The 22,184-nt window shown below is 39.7% G+C and overlaps 1 protein-coding gene and 1 long non-coding RNA gene across 2 annotated transcripts; one reads left to right on the forward strand and one right to left on the reverse strand.

Moving 5' to 3' along the window:
• Positions 1-13,508: 13,508 nt before the first annotated feature.
• Positions 13,509-22,152, reverse strand: LOC109510977 (ATP-sensitive inward rectifier potassium channel 12-like). The gene is made up of 3 exons (XM_019861699.1): positions 21,877-22,152; positions 17,305-17,478; positions 13,509-16,270 (listed from the first exon to the last, which is right to left on the reverse strand). Exons 2-3 carry the CDS (start codon positions 17,394-17,396, stop codon positions 14,638-14,640), a joined length of 1,725 nt encoding a protein of 574 aa, XP_019717258.1. The 5' UTR covers positions 17,397-17,478; positions 21,877-22,152; the 3' UTR covers positions 13,509-14,637.
• LOC109510978 (uncharacterized) lies at positions 17,923-19,644 on the forward strand. The gene is made up of 2 exons (XR_002167219.1): positions 17,923-17,959; positions 19,109-19,644. It is a non-coding gene; the product is annotated as an uncharacterized LOC109510978 (long non-coding RNA).
• Positions 22,153-22,184: the final 32 nt, after the last annotated feature.

Genomic DNA, 22,184 nt, shown 5'->3' on the forward strand with positions numbered 1-22,184 from the left:
TACATTCCAGTGCAGCTGTGGAGGCTGGTGCAGGCCAGAGCGGGATCATCATTGCATTGCAAAGGCATCATGAATGGACTATTGTTTGGAAAGGCCCGCATCTATTTGCTACTAACTTCATTCTGACAGGGGAACAGAACAACAAGCGGATGAGGGACATTTAGAAATATTCTCAGGGTTTGGGAGAGGAGAGCGGGGGATCAAAATCAATGTATCGTGCCTTTGTTCCATTTTAAATTGGCATTCAAATATCAAAAATTGAAAAAGCGTCTGATTATTTTGTTTTGTTAATTGCAGTGAAAGCCCATGCAGGTGGTCCATGGCTTTCAAAGAGGTCTTACATGACTTATTCCACTTCTGAATACAACCACGACCTTGTCATGATCAATAATCAATCATAATACCATACAAAAGCACAATATGAGAACAGCATGTAACAGTGCCGCAAACATTATCTGGAGCATGAAATAAAAGGCATCATGTTCACTTTAGATGCTGATTCCTCAATGTAGTGACGTGTGCAGATTGCCATAGATGTGGTTTGTAACAAGTCCCCCCCCTCAACCACCCATACTTAACTGATCCAAGGCAGCCATTTTAAATATCTCATGGCACATTGTCACGAAAATTCCGCAAAAATTACAAATATGGAAATGATGATCTCGTCTCACTTTTCTTACAGCTATACATGGTGTGAAATCTGGGCCTGTTTATTTGAACATAAAGCTAATAGTCACAGTAAGCCACGGGCCACTGTGTTATGTGAATGGCAACAGGCAATTACTGGAGTAACTGGGGAAATAAACAACAAACGGCTTCTCAGGGGACCAGCTCATCTGAGATGGACTGAAGCAAGGTGGATAAGTGTACTGTAGCCTGATGAAGACACATTCCCAATTCTTTTTAGAAAATCATTGATGTTGTGTCCTCAAGGCCAAAGACGAAAAATACCATCCGGATTGTTATCTGATCACTATCATTTTATTTCATTTCTTGACAGCAAGTTGTAAATGAAAAGAATCAACACAGATCAGTACGGTCAAAAATAGAGACATGGTTGTCTTTTTGCTGTGACTCAGATGCAAGAGTGATGGTGAAAAGCAGAATGGGATGGTGGTGATGATGATGGTGGCAGGACAACGACGCACACGCACAATGGCACCATTGACAGCAACTTTATGATGTTTGCGCCCTACGGCCACACATGCCAGCTTAATAGTCAGCCATGTACGGTGATTATTTTTCAACCCTTTCAATAAAAATGTTCTCAAGGGTTTGTATGTGCTTTGTGCCTTGGCTGTTAATTTGCACTTTATTATGTGTAAGTATTAGCAAATTGTTGATCACACACTTTTCTACTTTGTCAGTTCAAATTGTTTGTATGTAGTGATATTTTCAAGCTAGGCTCCTTTTGGTCATTTTTAAATGACCCATGGGAGCAGAAAAGGTACCGTGCACTATATTTAAAAGACATAATTGTCCCAAGGAAATCATGGAATTTAAGGCAAGGAAGCACTTTAACATTCTTATATGTCATACAAGGACAGCAAATAAACATCATGAGCTAATTATACATATATATATATATATATATACATATATATACACACACACACACACACACACACACACACACACACACACACGTTTTTTGGTACACTTTTTTTCCTCCATCACGAACATGAACACAAGATGGCGGCATGCACGGTTATGGCTGCATCCATGGTTATGTCCTTCCAGTGACGCAGAACCCATCATCTTGCAGTGAAGTGAGGCAGATCTAGCCTCAGGGGCTGCTTTTTTTCCGCTCCATTTGGATTCTCTGAAGTCATCATCGGAAGCCATCCCCACCACCGAGTCTTTCTATGTCCAACGCAAGAGCTTGGGTTAATAAAACGGATGTTGGAATTACAACTGGCTGGATATCACTATGTTCATGACTGAGGTGTTTTGTTTCTCTCGGAAACTCGGTTTAATCTGAGGATAATTGATGCTAGCCAGCAGCTAGCCAGCCCCCTGTTGTAACTGAGAGATATATAAATATAGACCTATTGCCTTTATAAATGCAAAAGCAATACCTGATTTGGGTGTATTGTAAATCCCCTCAAATTGAAGATGAAAGTCTGTGATTAAAGCACATTGTTTCATTGGAAATCTAGTGTGGTGGTAGTGCGGTCAAAAATATGATAAGTGTGTGTTTTCATGGCCCGTGAATGACGAGATGATGAAGTGGACATTCATACATGAGTTGAGCTCATTCACACAGAATTATCATTCGGTAGAGAGCAATAATAGACATAATCATTCCTCTATTCATATTAGATATGAATTATGACACATCTTACTCAATGCCTATCATATAAGACTTATTTAATAATTTGAGCTTTTATTAAGGAGCGTAATTATAAAATCAGTGTTTTCCAACCTGTTGGGCTGAGGCACGTGGGCATTCTGCCAGCATAACGGGAGGTCCGTCAGTCCGTCACTGATGGACGACCGTTTTGGTGATGTCTGACAGAAACACGCCCCCTCTGTCTCGTGTGTTTATTCGTATGGCTGAATACAAGCAGGGTCACTTTCCAATGACTATACATGGAAACACTTTGTGCTTCCTGGACAGTATGTGGCGATTTGCACCAAAGAGCTGTAATCCACCAATAAACCAAGGAGAAGAAGATGACGATAAAGACAAGCATTTGTAGATAGGAGTAGGACTGCAAGCACTGTTTTGGATTCTACCCTTGGTCACAATGCAGAGAGGTATTCTGGTTAAATGAAAACCTTTTGGATTTTAAGAAGGCTAAAAAGTGGGAGGTAGCCACCAGCATGCTCCTGCTGTACTTAACAGTTCAATAGATAAGCAAATAAGTGTACAGTATATGCAAAATGTATGCAGTTGTAAGTGTGGGTGAAGCTCTTGGGTCGTCACCGTATGACGAAGGTACAATGATATATTGTGCACTCCATTTACCATTTTAATCACATTGGATTTTTCATCTGTTGGACAGTTACATGTTTTTTAGGGGGAGGGGGGAAGGACTGACAGACTGGCAATAGACGGACTGGCAGACCAATGAAATTTACTGACGTAGGCAATGATGGAAGCGGAGTGAAAATAACACAACGGACTGATCGACTGACAATTTCAGTTTGGTTTGGCCTGAAATATTGACGGATGGACGATGATCGACGGGTGCCCAGGCCGCTGATAAATGACAAACAATGCTCCGGCAAAATTTTATAAGTTGTCCACCTCTGCTTATTATTATTCAGATTATTATTGTATTGTTTTTCTATCCATCCTAGTGGCATTTGGCAGCAGTCATTAAATTAATGGTTTGAGAGGTCAGAATTTATTTTAATGATCAAACTTTCATAAGATTACCTTTCTAGTAAAGTGGTAGAAACTTTAGATGTCAAATTTAGTGTGTATTTTTGTCCCTGTCATACATCTGACAGTTCCTGTTTGCTTGCTTTGGGCTTCCACATCATTGCTGTTTTCATGTAGATAAATTAAAAAGGTATTTCGGAGCACATGAAACTAGGTGAACCCTCGATTCCAAGCCTCTTCGAAATTGGTTTACTTCAGTCACCATCCAATTAACCAATTAGCTGCTTCTGCATATGAGAGGCTGCAGACAGACAACACATAAGAGGCTTTTAATAAGATGGTCAATTTCTGTCAATATGCTGCTATCGGAAACGTAACACCTGGCGAGAGTGGCTGCCTTTACAGCAGCTCCTATACTTTTTGTTCTACTTTCTCCCTTTCATAACTTTGCTGCTGTAAATTGGGAATTTCTCCATTGTGAGACGAATAAAGGTTTTCTTCTTCTTATTATTATTCTGTCAATATGCTGCTATAGGTAAGGTAACACCTGGAGAGATATGTAGAGCTGGCATGACGAGAAAGTCTACCAAAATTACTCCCATGTTTTTGCTGCTGCTGTCTGTGGTTCTTTAGTCAACATCACCATTGCCGCCTGTGCACTAAAAACACAACCTTCTATAATTATTAGTTGTCAAATATTTGCGCTGTAAAGTCACACTGCCAAATGAGACATTTCAATTCATCCTCAGTACTTCTGTTAGTATCAGGACCGCGATTTATATATTTATTTTTAATAACATTTCATGTTTAAATATTGTTTCATGTCATCTTCATCAGAACTTTTTTTTTTACATCGTCCCTTCAATCAACCCGTAAAATATTCTTGTTCTTTTTCTTCAACTCAAGTGCTACCAAAGTGAGATGTTTGTGTTTTTACCTGTTGGAATGCAAGAGTGTCCTGTTGAAAGTTATATTTTAATTTTGAGGAATTATTATTATTATTATTTTTTTTTTTGCGCCTCTATGTTATGACCACCACCAACTAATTGTTTTCTTAAAATGTGTATTAACTAGAATAATCTAATTATTTATTTATTGGTTTCTATAATCTCAAGAATCTATACAATTCTCACTAGTATAGTTTATTTTTAACACATATTTTATTCATTGATTAAAATGCCTTTTAAATGTGGCTTGTTACTCAACTGTCATATTTATCAGTGATGAATACATTTCACTTCATTTCTACACAATATATTGCAATGCAATATCCAGTCTCGATCAATAATAAAGCTCCTGGTTTATATCATAAGTAATGTATTCATTTTTTTCAGCTATCTTGAATGTGGATTGTTAGTCAGCCGTCGTATGTATTTATGGCCGAAGAATTAACATACATCTAACTAACCAACGAACTAAATAAATAAATACACGCAGAAGAACTGGAGTAGACTTGCAGGAGAACATTTAATTAGTCTGTCTGAGTGAAATAAAGAGGAAAAAAAGAAGGCCCGGGGGTGCTGAGGAAAAGACGTCCACATGAAAGACTCTGTTGTCCTCGCAGACGGAAGACATGAAAGGCAGCACGACAAAGAGACGGATGAGATATCTGGGCCAGCCAGTAAAATTTGTGACAATTTGTGAAAGCCCTCCTCGTGTCCCCTATATTCTTCTTTGTTCTTGATTGTTTCTTCAATAAAGTCATTTCTTACCATGTAAAAATGCATAGCAGCACCTTTTTCCTGTCACTGTACTGGGCGATGACGTTTGCCTGCATGTTAGATTTTATGAGGGGCCATCAGGGACATCAATCAGGATGACCTCTACACTTTTTCGGAAATTAACTAATGAAATGCTTTTAACTTTAAAAATTGTGTTCATGAGAACATTTCAGTCGTGTGTGTGACACGTAATCCGCCCTGACTGCCCCTCATAAAATTCATCGTGCAAGGTCTCAAGCTGCAAACAAAGATAGACACGCACACGCACACGTGCGCACACGTGCGCACACACACACACACACACACACACACACACACACACACACACACACACACACACACACACACACACACACACAGACTGGTTGGACGAGTGGCAAGCATGCAGAGACCAGAATAAAAGTGGGCGTAATGGATTGGACTCAGAGGCTATGCGTTCATGTCACTCACATTAAATTTTATTTTTCTACATCTCCAATTGTGGCGTGGAGTGTGGTGTGTCAGTCTAATCTCTAACCACATTTCTGACATGATTGTCATGGGAATTGTTTTCAATATCAGATCTAAAATAATTAGGAATCCCTGAAAAAAAAATCTCGCTTTGGTGTCTTGACTAAACTGGTTCCACTGGTCAACAGCAAATTTTAATCAGAGAAGGCTTTATGTGTTCCTAAATGTATTTTCGAAACGGACTTGACAAAGTTATTTCCTTTTTTTCTGAGCACGTCATTAATTTTTGAGATCTTTTTGGGGTGTTTTTTGTTTTTACCTTTAAAATCTTGCGCAACATGCTGTGTAATTTATAGCTATGATGTTTGAGAGATGAATTCCACCTGTTACTGAACCTCAACCTTTATCCATAAATATTACAAAATATATTAGTACATTACATATTATTGTTATGAAAACCTGATGTGTATTTGGAATCAGCGAAAACAATTCATCTAGAAAAGTTTCATTGCATCACTGACTTAAAAAAAGTAGTAACAATTAGTTGACCAGTATAAAAAAACTACAAAACTCCAATTAGTGCATCCTGGATCAGAATTATTTGTACCGGTAGTTTGGTTTATGATGAAAAAAAAAAAATCTTAATAAAGCCAATAGACCTCCAAGACTGATTAAAAACATCAAGAAGAACACACTTTTCTTAAGGAGGAAATGTGATGTCATTATTAAATTACAGGGGTGGGAGGGGGGAGCATGACAAAACATGCTCAGCATTGCATGTGATCATCCAATCCCAACAATTGAATCTCAGTGGACCTAAAGGGTTGGAATCTCAATTCAATCGAAATGTACTTTTACTAGTTGTGATTCATGTGTTGATTATTTAATGTTTTTGTTGTTATTTTCACATAACTCAACACAATGCAAGTTAAAACACAACTGTTTTATCATCTCGCCTTTTCTTCGACCATCTATTTATTTATTTTTATTTCTGACAAAGTTGTTTGTTCAAATTATAAGATGGCAGGCTCAACAAACAAAACAAAAATGTTACATATTACAATTATATTTACAGATGGAGGGTGGCATGCTCCTGATTTGAAAGATACCGCAATTTTGAAAACTAAGCCCCAGTGCAATTTGAGGTCTTTTCTCAGATCAGTCTTGTTTGTTGTACCCAAGCTGAAAAATGACAATGACATCTTGTGGTTTTGTGCTACTCTCCCCAAATTAATTGAAGATTCGTCAATTTGTTTTGTATTTTACTGCACTATCTTGCCAAACCAAATGCCCAACTAGTTCAGCAAATGTCCGTGTCCTTTTCTAATCTCAGCATTTGTGACAGCCCAGCTCATTTGAAGCTAGGAAAATTAAGAAAGAAAAGAAAGAATTCTCCTTGGTCATCTGCAGTGGAATCTCAAAAGTAGCCCACAATCCGTTCCATGATTGAAGGGAAAAAAGTTTCCCACAGAATCAGTTATAATAAAATAAATCCACTCCAGTTCTAATAAAGCCTGAAGTGATATTTGAAAGATCTTAATTGTCATAAAAGGGCTAATCCAAAAGAAATTGTATTCAGCCATATCTACCCAGCTCACATATACTAAGCTCATGTTTGATGTTTGGCGACGCGAAAGACTTTCGAGAATTTAATGGCATTGTTCTATTCTTTTTAAAAATAGGTTTGAATTCATTTCTTTTTAGACAAAGGTTTTGAAGGAGTAAGGAAGGCTGATCTTAGCGTTCTCACTTCACAGTGCAGATGTGCTTCTACCGTGTCAAGGCTACTGCGTGGGATGGGGGTCATTTAAAAGGAATAAAAGCAGCTCCTTTGATTGGCTATAATTGGAGTTGGTTGGGATCACTCCCACGGTAGCGCAGCCCACCCTCTCCCAGATCCACTGGCCTGCATGCATTTGCAAAATTAACAACACACGATCTAATCTGCCTCTGTGCAATTATACACCACACATGATGGATTTGTGCGGGTCACAGAAAGGCAAGTGGAATCTGACGACTTGGTGATGAAGTGCCGCCTTCATGAGAGAAAATACAAATTTATTTTTATAATGTTTTTAACGGGGGTTTGAGTTCTCTTTTGCTTCTTGGCTGTTTGAGAACAAGTTGCTATCGAGTTACAATGTCCAATCTTGGCGCATGTCCTCTTGTAACGGGGGGAGAGTGAGCAGTGGCTCATTTTTATGGGATAGGGTCATCCCCTCAAAACAAGCTAATTTCAGCAAGAAAGATAGATACATACATGGACAATGCACTATATTTGTGTTGATTATTGAAGTGTTTTGATGAAAGTGTTTCAAAATAAAAGTGTTTGAAAATGTGAACAAATTTGTCTTTTTTTGTTTTACAGCACTGTGCAAAAGTCACCTTTCCATTTATTGTCTTAGTAATGATACAATACACAGAACTAGAACGTTAGCGGGAGAACCTCCAGCCAAAATTGTTTCCAATAAGATTTTAGTTTGCTTGTCTGTCTATCTGTTTGTTGCTTAACAGACTACTTCCTGGTTCATGGAGGCTGGAGTTCCGGAGATGACATGAAAATTGTGAGGGGGGTGGGGTTGAAGATTCCATTAGGCTTTTCCAAAACTTAAGGTCAGGACCTAAAATTTGTCATGGGTCACTTTATATTGGGTCACCAAGACTGAACTGCTGCAAGCTACATTATCATTCTGGCAGAGAACAATGAACAGAACAGTTACCATGAATTAATGTTATTTATTGTGAATTTATGTAGAGTATATGTTGAATGTTATGCTAATTTTGGTGGGTCTTGGTCTTTTACATGAATGGTTAGGAGCTGCAACAAAAATAAATTGCTACATTTGTATCTTCAATCAGATATTCACTAAGCAGGCTCAAAATTGGAAGACTTTTTAAAGGCACACGTCACCACATTACAAATTGCTTTGCAGCTATGCCCTTAAGGCTGATTCACATTCGTTAATGATTGTTCGTCTCAGTCATATTCGAGTCATGATGAAGTCATTTTTAAAGAGAAGTAAGGCCTTACTTTTGATTAAAAAAAAAAAAAAAAGCCTTTTTAAGGCAAAAGACTCCCATTTGTGGATTAAAAAAATAAATAAAACATTCCACTCGCTGCATCTTATTATTTTTACATTAATTTGTTTAGTATTCATACCTGTACTATCTGTAAAATAACAATGTATTAGTATTGCATTTGTATGTAGAGCTGCAACTAACGATTACATTAAGAATCGATTTATCTGTTGTTTATTTTGTCAATTAATGAATGAATCAAAAATACGTTTTCATTTTCAACCTTTTCTTTCAAAACAAGGCAAAATGTTGGACATTGTTTTCCAAAGGCATTTTTGCACGTCTCATTTAAAAAAAAAAAAAAACAAACAAACAAAAAAATTGTCCAATTTCATGGAGGGCCACAGAAATCTGAGAATATTTACCTGAAGTTGAGGGGCTTTGGACAGGGTTAAATTTAAGAAGTTATCCAAACAAATAATCAATTAATTATGGTTTAATCAGTTATTGATTAATTGTTGCATCTCTACTGTTTTTCGATTATCTTTTCTTGAATTACTGTCAATCAAAATAGTTGCTGTAAAAAAAAAAAGGTTAAAAAAAAGGTAGTGATGGCCTATTAGACATGTACTTTAATTTTCATTGAGGCAGTTAACCGATGACTAAGATAAGAAAACTTTGTTTGTCTGACAATGGAGAAATCCCCAATTTACAGCAGCAAAATTATGAAAGGGAAAAAGTAGAAGACAAAAAGTATAGAAATAAATGGTTGTGTACATACTGTACAATATACTCTAATTGAATTATATTATTCTGACTACCGTATTTATTTTATTTTATTTTTTTGCTGTCACTGTTAAAATGAATGTTTCATTTGGAATTACTGTACATCATTTGAATCGAGACACATAATTTTGGGCTTGCCTTTTTTTTCGCTCATGTTAATATCTGTGTTTAAATCTGAACACGAGCTTACTGCAAATAAAAAAGAGGACAGACAGACAAACAGGCGAGCTGGCAGACAAATAAGCATGCAGAGAGACAGAAGAAGTTTGCCCTGTGGTGCTTCCCAGGCAATTCGGACCTCTGCTGAGCTGAGTCGTGCTCCCTCGCGCACACACACACACACACACACACACACACACACACACACACACACACAAAGCTCTTCTGTTCCTCCAGCGAGCTGCCTCACAGCTCGGCAGCACACAACAGCTCATTATGGAATCAAAGACACCCCCCACCACCATCAGCACCATTACCGCCATCACCCCCGTGCTTCCCAGTGCCTAAAATGTGTCCCCTGCCAAGCACACTCACTGTTACTAGCTCTGGTCGCACAGCCCCAGGCCGCCACCAAACTGTGAGGCCAGAAAGGCCAGCAGATACACACACACACACACATGAAAGCACACGTATAGACAAACAGCACCTTATTTGGTAGACCACTCGTCAGCCATTAGCAGCCCTTACAGAGGCCACAGAGGTCAGCCAGCTACTTTCCTTCACAGAATTTGTGGAGCACTTCAGTCATCTGCATCAGAGGACAGTAGGAGAGTGAAGGGACCCCAGAACAGGAACGTACATGAGACGCCTCCTTAAGTCACACGTGCCGAGTACCTTATCTGGTCATATGATGATTGTCAGGGGACATAATGAAGTAAAACTGAGCAGCAGCGGGAGGCGAATTAGAGCATTACACTTAATTATGCTCAGCTGGAAACCTGCCTGCAACAAGTGATGCTAGTTAGGAGCACAAAAGAAGAAATCCAGACATGTGATCTCCATGAATTGCCTGAACCTTTTCCCCAAATTTGAACATTTTCCCTCCCTTCTGATCAAAGTCAGCAGGGCCGGACTGTCAGATGTCTTTGAAAGATTATCGGGAGCCATTATCCTGTGTTGTGGGGTGTGCAAAAGGGAATTGTAATCATTGTAAGCAATGAAGAAATTGTGACTCTACCACAAAAAAAAAAAGCACACCAGGAACATATGTGCAGCAGTCTTAATATATACTCTGTATTATTATTATTGGCAGGAAATGATATATCATTATTGAAAAATATAATGTAAGACTATGTTTTAAAAAAGTATATATTTTTTACATTTTATTTTATTTCCATAGTGGTAGATTAATGCAGTATCATTTCCAATCAGCCTGTCATCACATGGTTAAAAAAATTGCACTGAGTATTGCCTTGTGTTTTTGTGGTTTTTCTTTAATATTGTGTAATATATTATTTCAGTGTGTCATGTTCAGCGGTCTAATTTTGAATTTTATTTTATTTGCAATCATTTTTTTATTATATCAGTAAATATTATGAAAGTATAACTGTAATAAGTATTTTTTAAACAGCAAGAAAATAAACATTCAGCATAAAGTCATATGGGTAGCATTCTTGCAGGAAATAGTTTATTCATTTTTAAAAAATGGGTAAAAATAGGATTATTGCATTAACTACAAATAAAATTAAACACTTTAAAATGCAGGAAAGGACTATGTTAAAAAGGATGTTTTGCCACATTATTTTCCATAGATTCGATTTCTGTTTTCACTGTCACTGTTACGTTTCAGCCACACGGGGGCGCTTCAACTACAGTCATTAAAAACTCACTGCTTACTGTCCATCCATTCATCCATCCATCATCTGACCTGCTTATCCTCACGAGGGTCGCGGACGTGCTGGAGCCTATCCCAGCCTTTTTCGGGCAGTAGATGGGGTACACCCTGAACAGGTTGCCATCTGCTTGCTGTCATGATCCTAATAACTTCTATTTTGTCCTTTATGTTTTTCCCACCGCGTGTCATCTGCCCTTCCTGTGATCTTCCTCATCCCACTTTGTTCATGTATTCAATCATCTTCGCTCCATTTTCATCTTTTACCTCAGGCAAAATGGGTAAGGGGTTATATGATTGCACTTGTTTGTCATCTCTACCTTAATTTGTTATTTTGGTTCTTTGTCCTTCTTATCCAAATCATGCCAACCTGGTTTGGGGGTCTCCAGAGCTGAACTGCCCTGGTTTCTTTTGGATACAATTTACACATAAGCGTCAGTAGCATTTTATTATATACCATGTTGTGTTGTGGTTTCCAAGCAACAGAGTTCATGAAATGATGCACTGTATTTGATCTAAAACCAAACGTGAAGTCTTCAGCAAAATGGTATTTGTTTTCAAAAAATTAATATGATCTTTTAGAAATGTGAATTAAAATTTGATGAAAAGACACCTCTGATTCTATGCATTCATTTTTATGTGCTTGTCCTCATTAGTATAGGTAAACGGGAGGCTATCCCAGCTGACTTTGGGCAAGAGGCAGGGCACAACCTGCACTGGTCACCAGCCAATCTCCTTGTACATGTACACAAACATCCATTCACACTGACATTCTCACCTATGGACCATTTCATTAGCCTAACTTGTGCGCTTTTGTAATATGTGAAGAAGAAAACCAAAGCAAGCACAGGGAGAACAATGCAAACTCCACACAGAAAGGCCAGACCTGAGATTTAAACTCAAATCCTCTCGGCTGTGAGTTGGATGTGCCTACCGCTGTTTTGCGTTGCCCCTAATTGTAATTCTCATGACCCAATTGGCTAAACAGAATATGCTTTTTGGCATTTCTCTCGCAGTAAAAAGTGCAAAAAGAAACAAATAAATATTCAGAAGATTGCGGATGTAGGCACAAATGTAATGTAAATGGAATTTCTCCATTGTGAGACAAATAAAGGTTTTCTTATACCGGTATTATCTTATCTAATAACATCACTTCAGAGATGTAATGAATATAATTTCTTAAAGTACAATGAATGAATTACCGGTAATAATATTTTAAGTAACAATTATTAAAAACCCACAGCATAAAGCAAAGCTTTACCCCCACCCCCCACACACACACACACACACACACACACACGCACACACACACACGCACAGTGTAATATCGACAGCAAGCTACTTAGAAACGCTTACGTGCTTAGCGAGAGGACATTCAGTGCCGCTTCACTTTCTGAGGTACCCTTATATTTTCGAGTACTGTAGTCTTAAAATTTACAGTACTTCCCCACCCCATCCCCCTCAATTTTTACAGTAGAGGCATGTCTAATTCCTGAAATTTGTTTTCTAAATCCCTTGATAAGTGGTAGGTAGCTAGCCAGCTAAGTTAGCCATTGACAGTTTTTGGTGTTTATGGACAAACTTTACATATAAGGTGATATTGTAGATTTATCTTTCTTGGTGATTGACTTGAAAAAGAACGCTTAAACTTGTTTATCACAAAACATCTATTTTAATACTCTATTCACTTTATTCCATCACCTCACCAGGAAAAAGCACTGCAGTGAACAAAATGCTGTACTATAATAATGTGTGGATTGACTTTCAATATTTCACGTCACAACAAATCTTGCACTCGCACTTCGGTGCTTGCCGAGATTCAATCATTTTTAAAACAAACCGAAAGTCAAAAAGTGGACACAGATGGTAAAGTGGATCCGTCCACCTGTAAGAAAGTGTGGTGTGCAAAATGTGCAAGCAAGGACAAGCCGTATAATTATAATGCAACAGTAAATACTGTTTTTATTAGGTGTTTAATCATACAAAACAACACACTGTGTTTGTATCTACTGATAAAAGAAGAATAAAGTGCATTTTCCTCTTCTGTACAGTACATGTTTTAAAGTTACTTGAATTCTATCTTAAAGTGGAAGTCAACACAAAAATTTACTTCACAATATGTTCTATGCACCTTTATCAGTCTAAACATGGCATTCTGATTAATGTTGTGTTTGTGGAATATGAGTTAAGCAGTAAAATCCACCTGTTTTTGTCCATCTCAGGGGGCGGCCATTTTGCCACCTGCTGTTGAGTGACAATGCGGTCACAGTTGCGCCGAGCTCAAGTAACAACCAATTATGGCTCAGTTTCAGAAAACAGGTGAGCCACTTAGAACATATTATTGAAAAGAAAATTTGGGGGTTGACTTCTTAACTCATGATTTTTTTTTCTGCTGTTGCAAATTATGACATCTCCTTTTTGTAATGTTAAAAGGAAAAAAAAACTAGATTTAAGCAGTGAGAATACATGCTTCATGCTTCCTTTAAGAATGTGTTCTCACTTGAACACAAACTAGCTGTCGGTTTCATTCCATTAAAAATGAACTCTGGTGTGATTTCGTTTGATCATATATCAATGATACCATTTATGCCAAACAAGCAGAGACCACTAGAAATGGGTGGTCCACTCATATAAAAAAATGTCTGATTTTGTCAGCCAAAACACATACAAAGTAGCTCTTGATGATAGTTGCTTTCAACTGAGCGCCATTGGTCAGTTTTAAACAAACTCAAGTTTGTTCCCTTACCCCTCAGTGCGGTTCCTTTTCTCAAATATTCTAAATGGACAATACAAACGCTGGCATGGCTTGGTAACGGTGACTCAATTAGAGCTTGTTAAATGTATTCAGCACATACACCAAACCTTGTTCCTGTTTAGAACCCTGTGCCTGCCACCGAACAAAAATAACTTGGTTGAAGACACTCGGTTTGTCGTGATGTATTTCAGGTCGCTTTGATCGTTTTTTTTTTTTTTTTTTTTACCTTATGAGGAGTAACTGAAAAAGGAGGGAAACAAATGGCCAAGATTACAAACCCAGTGACTGATTTGCACAGGAGAAAGTGAACTACAGGTGTGATAGCACCCTAACATGTCATATTTCTAGCATCTGTGTCTGATGTATGAATCTGAATTAAATTGATTCGTTCCATATTGAAATAAAAGCACACTGTATTTACATAAAATAAAATAAAATTGTGAAATCAAGAACAAAAGCTTGATTCCTTCAGAGATCATACACAGGTTATAGTGACAAAAACAAGGAAGTCTTTCAGATGAGCTTGGTGATGGAGGTTAATCAATGCCTCGGTTGATCAATGCCGATGAAAATGTACAATTCTAGAAACCAGAGCTAACCGAGACACTAGCTGATACCACACCTGCAAAAACTATTGTTTCTTGTCATCACATGTTCAAAAAGTGAATTGACTCTTGAATTCACCATTAGTGCAATGCTTTGGTTGGACGCGCTCAAAGAAAATGTTGGCCTTTCGCTTGCCTCTTCAGACTCCAGATTCCCGACTGATGTATAAAGGTAGACCGGGCTGCAGTTTGTCCAGAGCCATCTGGTTCTCGGTCTCCAGCACGCATAGCATCTCGAGCATCTGCTCCTTTACGAGTGTCTCCTTAAAGCCCACGGGAAGGTCATCTTGCAAACTTGCTGCTCGTTCACATTTAATCCCCAGGCTGCCTGCCTCCCCTTCCTCTTCATCGTCTCCACAACAAAGTGCAACCTCATTCTCGTAACAGAAAGCGCTTGGGGAGTGGAGGGCGGGGAGGTGGCGGGCTGCCCTCGGAGCAAAGGGGGATGGGGACCGCGAGAAACTGGAAATGGAGGATGAGGGCGGCCGTCCGTTATCTTCCTTTTGACCGAGCTCCCTGGCACTGCAGTATGGTGTTGTTGGCACTTCGTATGTCTTGTGGAAGCGAGAGTAGTCCACGTGGTAGCGGTTCCCCTTCTCAAAGACCACCGGTTCAAAGCGGTGACCCCACAAGATTTCCTTCGCCAAATAGGAGCTACGGGCTTGAGTGGTCATCGCCGTGGCTTCAACCATGCCTTCCAGGATGACCACAATCTCAAAGTCTTCCTTCTGAAGGTCGGCACAGCTCAGGTCATACAGAGGACTGGTCTTGTTGATCTCGTGGACCACCACAAGTGGCGAGACTAGAAACAACCGATCCAAACCGTCATCGTAGCCGACGTCAATGTCCGTCTGCTCCAAAGGAAGGTACTCGCCCTCTGCCGTCACTTTGGGCTTAATGAGCTGGGCACGCACATGCGCTTCCACAATGTGGCTCTTCCGCATATTCCCCAGGCGCCACATGAGGCACAGCTTCCCGTCCCGCAAGGCGATGACGGCGTGATGTGAGAAGAGCAGAGTCTGAGCCCGTTTCTTGGGACGCACCATCTTGGCCATGATGGTGCCTATCATGAAGGAGTCAATAATACAGCCCACGATGGACTGCACCACCACGGTCACCACAGCCACTGGGCATTCTTCGGTGACACAGCGAAAGCCATATCCAATGGTAGTTTGTGTTTCTATGGAGAAGAGGAAGGCCCCGATAAAGCCCTGGATGTGCAGGATACAGGGACGCCACTTGTCCTGCCTGTCCTCTGCCTTGCTCTGAGAGTCTCCTTCCTTCACAGGGAAGTGAAGGTCAAAGTCTCCATGAGCCAGCGCCACTCCCCAGAAGACCAGACCAAAAAACAACCAAGACAAAAGGAAGGTGGCGGTGAAGATGAGCAGTAGGTAACGCCAGCGTATGTCCACACAGGTGGTAAAAATGTCAGCCAGGTAGCGACGTTGCTTATCCTCCATGTTGTCAAAGACCACGTTACACTGGCCGTTCTTTTTCACAAATCGGCTGCGCAAACGACCGGTGCTCAGGTCGACGCCGGCGTGTCGACATGACGGCGAAGCCTGGCAGCTGTTGTGGACAATTGAGTCATCCGTCACTCTCAGAGACAGAGCCCCCCGTTCTTCTTCGCCTGCAGGATATTTTCCTGCTCCTTCATCCTCGGCCTGCATGCACGACCCGGTCAGGGTCTGCTGAGTCAGAGGACTGTGGCCATTGTGGAGGCCCAAGGCTGAGATCTTCAGGGCATCTTCGTCCGTGGAAACAATGCTGTATCTGGAAAACAGAAGAAGAGTGTGTCCTTGTGAACATTGAATGTCTTCCAGTCTCGCCCAAAGTTTCGGTTGTGCTACCAAGCCTGACAAGTTAAACACATGGGATTAATCCATCCCTTTCTAACAGCTGATCCTGTCATAAGGGAAGCTAAAGTACATCCCAGCTTGGGTTGGCATCGAAGCTTGACGATCAAATTTTACATTTTCGGTTACCCGTCTCAATGCTCCGTCTGCTGACCCAAAGAAAGAAAAACTGCCAGAGACCAACGTACGTCTGCAATCAAGTGCGGCTTAACTTTGTTTGCTTGGTTATTCTAAAACCCATTTGCAAAAAACTCTTTTTGAAGGGTGTCACGTAGGAAAAGGAAAAACCAATCACATTTGGGTTCTGTTTCGGATAAAAGCTGGGTACCGGTAAGGACTTTAATTTCTCTTTTCACCATCACATCATTTGTTTGCGCTGGGTCCAAGTGGGGGCAATGAACCATCACATTCATCAGATTGATCTGTAGTGAAAAGCCCGCTGTATGTCACAGGTCATGCCTACTTTGTCATTTGCATTCCCAACACCCACACTGGAGTAGCACGGTGTCATGTCATGACTTTCCAGCCAATCAAACGAGATGAAAGATCCCTGCTGAACTATACATTCACGGCTGTGAGTGTCACATGCATCTTTCCACTATCATCCGCTATCATCGACAACAGAGCTCTGTTCCTACGGCCCCGTAACCTCTATTTCCAACTCCATCCAGTAGTAGACTCATAACTACAATCAATATTTGTATGAAAAATGTTTCAAGTCCACAACTATAAAATAATTCCATTTCTGAGCATGCCTTCTTGTGTTATGCAATCTAATTTTTTGCATGGAAACCCTCTGTACGGTTCTGCAGAAAGACAAAAAAAACTCTCGTATCTAATAGAAGCCCATACTCTACATCTTAAAAAAGGTTAAATAATATATCAGAACTTTAACAGTCCCCGGTCTACTTTTTCAAGTTTGGTATGTACTGCACATTTCCTGTATCATACCTGTTGACTCGCACTGCTCCCATGGCAATGGTGATCATCAGTCTATGTCTGCAAGGGCAGTAATGAAGGTTGGGACGGGCAGTTCCAACCATGAAAATACTGTTGCCGGACTGAGATGCAGTATGAGCTCAGGTCTGTCTGGCATTTGTGACCAGCGTCTTCTCATGACATTTTCTGAGAACAAAAAGAATGCAGAAAAAGTGTGACACGATAGAACGTATTGCACAAAAGACATTCATTTTTGATTACACAAGTAAAACACAATTTAGCACAACATACCAGGGTTATAGTGTAATAGTTTGGGATTTTTCAAATCATTAGGTTTTATTTTGTTTTGACTTTTGCTTTTTTAAATTCAAGGGGAAGTCATGCGCCACTGCGAGTCTCAGCACGGCATTCTGATTCGTGTTGTGTTTGTGGAACATGAGATAAGCAGCGAAATCCACCCATTTTGAGCCATCTCTGGAGGCGGCCATATTGCCAATTTATGTCACCTGAAAATGACATCATAGCTGCTGCGGCCTCTGGGAAAGACCAATCACGGCTCACCTGTTTTATGAAGCTGAGCCATGATTGGTTGCACGTTGCAACTGTGATGTCATTTTCTGTCGACAGCAACTGGCAAAATGGCCGCCCTCTACAAATCCAATCTCAAGTTAGTTAATATTAGTTTCGTTCTAATTAGATTAGATTATTTTTTTAATATATGGCGTATTTGTTGAGTTTAAGATTAAACAAAAGGTCACAATAGGTATTGTGTAATAAAGTAAATTAAACTACAGTTCTCAAATGATTGTTTGACCTTCCTTCTTCTATAAGGACCTACAAAAATAGCGCATGAACCCTGAAAGTTGTATGTATGACATAATTGACAAAGACGAAAATGACAGACATTTTTGCTATAATTACAGTTAGTTTTAGTGACTTCTAAATGTAATATGAAGTTTCAGATCCTTTTCATTTTTTTCAAAGCATTGTTTGACTTTATTTTATTTTGTAAACGAAAACTGTTTTTTCAACTTTGGTGTTAGTTATTTTATCAGTTTTAAGTGATAATAACCTTGCAACTTGCTCACTCTGGTCTTATGAGAATTTAGTAGGATTTGTAAAAAGTGAGTGAAATCGTTCGAGTAACATGAAATTGGTTACTTTTTAAAATTAAGAAAAATCCGGTTGGTGCCTGACTTTTGATGGTTTCCAAAATATCCAAACCTTCAATCAAATGACAAAAATAAAGAATTTGGCCTTGCCCTAATGCACGGGACAGACAGTTTTGCGTAATGAAAGCTTATTGATCAGGTTCTTTCTAGCGGTTTGCCTTCGGGAGCTTCAGGCCAACCAGGGGTGGAAAACCAGACGGGCATCGGTGGGGACAAAGGTCTAAAAAAGACATATATCAGTGGTAATCTACTGTTAGAGGAACAATTGATCTGCTGGTTGGCCCGATGACAAGGTTGTAGGGTGATTTTGCTGGGCTTATTATGTCAGAAGCAGCAGAACCAAAAAGCGCCATGTTGCATAACCAATAGCGGGTCAATCGCATGCAATCCGAAAGGGCACCGGTGGTTTGTGAATCACTTTGACGTGAGTGTGTTGTGTTCAAGCAAAATAATGGATGGTCTTGGGAATATTTCCAACAACTGCAGTTTAAAAACCATTGTTCGATACCCGTGCGGAATCAACAACTCCGATACATGCGAAAGCATTCAAAGACTCTCAAGTACACATCTTGATGGGATTTAGTGTCATGTAATGTGTGTGACGATCTCCCAGACTTCTTTCCCTGTTGTTGCACCAAGGACAGATGTCGCCAACCGGATGCTGATTGGCCGGATCCCGAATGATTTTCAACTGGATAATCCTGAAAACGGAGGATGACGTCAGCGCGACGACTCCGGCATCTGGAGGAAAATGTCCTCTGAATGAAAGCTCAGCCTTTTTCCTGACAAAGTTCTTAAAAACGAGCGGCTCCGTAAGCAACACGCAAGTGCACAAGTCACACATCAACTGCTTGGCTTGACAGTCACTGTGTTAATGCAAGTTCACCTCTGATCAAGTGTTGCATTTTATGACTATTAACTGCGGCCATGGAAAGAAAAATTTTGTATACTATTTACAGTGCCAATCACAAAAAACCAAAAAAAAAAATCAAATTTTCCCTTAACGCAAAACTCAAATTAGCTAACCAGATTCAGATCTGTTTGCTTTATTTTTGTCTAGCTACCGTGCCGCCAATGAACTTTAAGACAGTGAATATGTCATCGTTGTTAGCAATAAGCTAAACTTTGTTCAATTTACGATTTACTTTATCACTGTGATAATAAATTCAATTCCATTCGAGACGAGACATTTCACGCTTTCCCTATACGCATATTTTTAGAGAAATGTTCAGATACTTTGGCCAAATAAAATTTGTTGCTTCAGCATGAGTATGAAGCTGATATCTCTGCCGACTTGACCCCTGGGGGGGGGGGGGGGCTTTTAGTAATTAGTGGTTGCCATAGTAACAGTTGTCTTCCATTGATGAGGCGAAATCCCTGTGTTTTGGGTGCATTTGTCTACTTGGTTTACTCATTTGGAGGGTAGGAACTCTTTTTAGACACTTGATTAGATACCTTTTGCATCTCAAAGGGGGTAAACATTTCAGCCAAATGTACTGATACTCAGTTTGATTGATTTAACAATATGCTAAATATTATGTAGTTTGGAGAAATGAGCTCTTGTAATTTGGTCGTCGTCAGGGTAAAATATTACAAATAGTTCTAGAGCACAGCAAACAACTGCAAAAATAAAAGCTGTTTGACAGTATCCATTCAAACCAAGTAGTGAGTGAGCAAACCGACAGAAGTGAAATTGCAGCACATGACATGAATCGGCAACCACGTGACCTAATCAAGATTCATCGGGAGAAATCCCTCATGCTTGGCGTCAGCCTTATTCAAATATGTCAGCGAAACCAACGTAATCTCATGCAAGGCAAAAGATGGCGAAAGCCCCAGTCAAATACCAGATTACTAGGCCTCATAATCTCTCAGTCCAAACAACAATATGAAAGGTGGTTGCCGCGAGACCCGATCTGAACTATCCAATGTCATCTGCAATCTAATGATGTGATCGGAGGGATAAATAATGAGAAGAGAGGACATAAAGGACAGAAAAAATGTATGAGGGAAAGAGCCTTCATGAAAAAAGTGAGATGTTGACAGATTTGTACAAAGTGTAAGGGGGAAGAAGACAATAGAGATTAAGATGAAGAGATTATGACATCAGAGCACGTTACTGGACCTAATGGTATTTACTAAAAAAAATAAAATAAAAAAAAGGAGAGAATGAAAGTGTGAAAAAAACGCAATGTGTTCAAAAGGATGATGAAAATACAAAGTAGTTTTGATCACTTTATGCAACACTGTGGTTCTCTTAAAAAGCCAGAGTATGACCTCAACAATAAATCAAATTCTGAAAACAATAAAAAAATAATAACATACGATATAATAAACAGAATAGTATCATTTCCTTTGTTTTCTACATCTCCATGACGGATACAGCTGACAATTAAATTACAGTACTCTAAACTAACGATGTGATCTCATAAATACAATCTTAGCTTCCCTTTGTTGTGTGCATTTCTTCTTCTAAATTCTATTGCAGGTACATTACATGTGCTGTAAACTATGCAATCAAATTGTGACTTTGAAAGCAGTTTCAATGATTTTTAGTGTTATGGTCCAAGATGCACGTATGCCACTTGAACATCAGAATACTTTATGGGCAAAGAAAGTAGAGCATTAGAACTCTTCCAATCCAAATCTGGTATGTTAAAAAAAAAAAAAAGTTTGTAACATTGCATGCTGATTCATTGCTGTATAAACACAATCATACTATATGTTTAAACAAATCATTCAAGAATGGAGATAAGATTTTTGCCAGGCTCCATAAATTGTCTGGAAGACTTTTTCGGTTTAAGTACATTTTCCCGACACAGGCAAATCATTAGGGACCCTTGCCTGGAAGTTCCCGAACTAGCATAACACATGTTGAAAATTACAAGGAAGTTTCTGTCATCGACTGCAATCAATGGTTCAAAGTATGCGGGCGCAAGTGATGATGGGGCAGCTTGCAGACAGAAGCAGCATGTGTGACGTATGTGGGCCTGATTGGGGCCACAGGAGCTGTCCGGTGCTGAAAATCGATGCACGGCCTGCGGGAACGATCGACAGGCGCGAAGAGGGTGGGGGAGTGGTTGGAGCCCCAACTCTTCCCTAAACTGGAAAATGATTTTGTCCATTCAGATTATTTTCCCCTCACTCTGTTTACACTGGCCGCATGTTTTACAGTCAACTTACTCAGCCAGATGAACGTTTTGTTGAACTATCGATCCACGTGTTTCTGACCATTTGGGGTTTCTTATTTGAGTTTGAATAGAGATTCAAAACGGTTTTATATTTTTGTATTTAGCGCAAAAGTGAATTGAATGCAACAACTAGGCAAGATATAATCAAAGCAAACTACATGTCATCGGCATGTTGGTCATATTTTAAATTAACCATCGTCCAACTAAACTATGACACTCACCTTGGTTTTCCGGCAGTGTGAATCAATCGAAGATTGTCATTGGATTCATGCTGAGTCAGGTCACCGCTCACTTCGCGCCACACTCCAATATTTACGCCACTTTTTTTCGGTGTACTTTGTCTTGCACAAACTTGTAAATGTGTCCAATCTGAGCTTGGTCATCGTTGCTCCATTGCGGTGAAGCGTTTCACTGCTGCCTCGCTTGTGCATCTGCCTCGATCTGTGTTTGCCTGTGTGCCTGTGTGCCTGTGTGTGTGTGTGTGTGTGTGTGTGTGTGTGTGTGTGTGTGTGTGTGTGTGTGTGTGTGT

Source organism: Hippocampus comes, unplaced genomic scaffold (assembly GCF_001891065.2).
Source record: "Hippocampus comes isolate QL1 unplaced genomic scaffold, H_comes_QL1_v1.1 scaffold7, whole genome shotgun sequence".
Classification (NCBI taxonomy): Eukaryota; Metazoa; Chordata; class Actinopteri; order Syngnathiformes; family Syngnathidae; genus Hippocampus; species Hippocampus comes.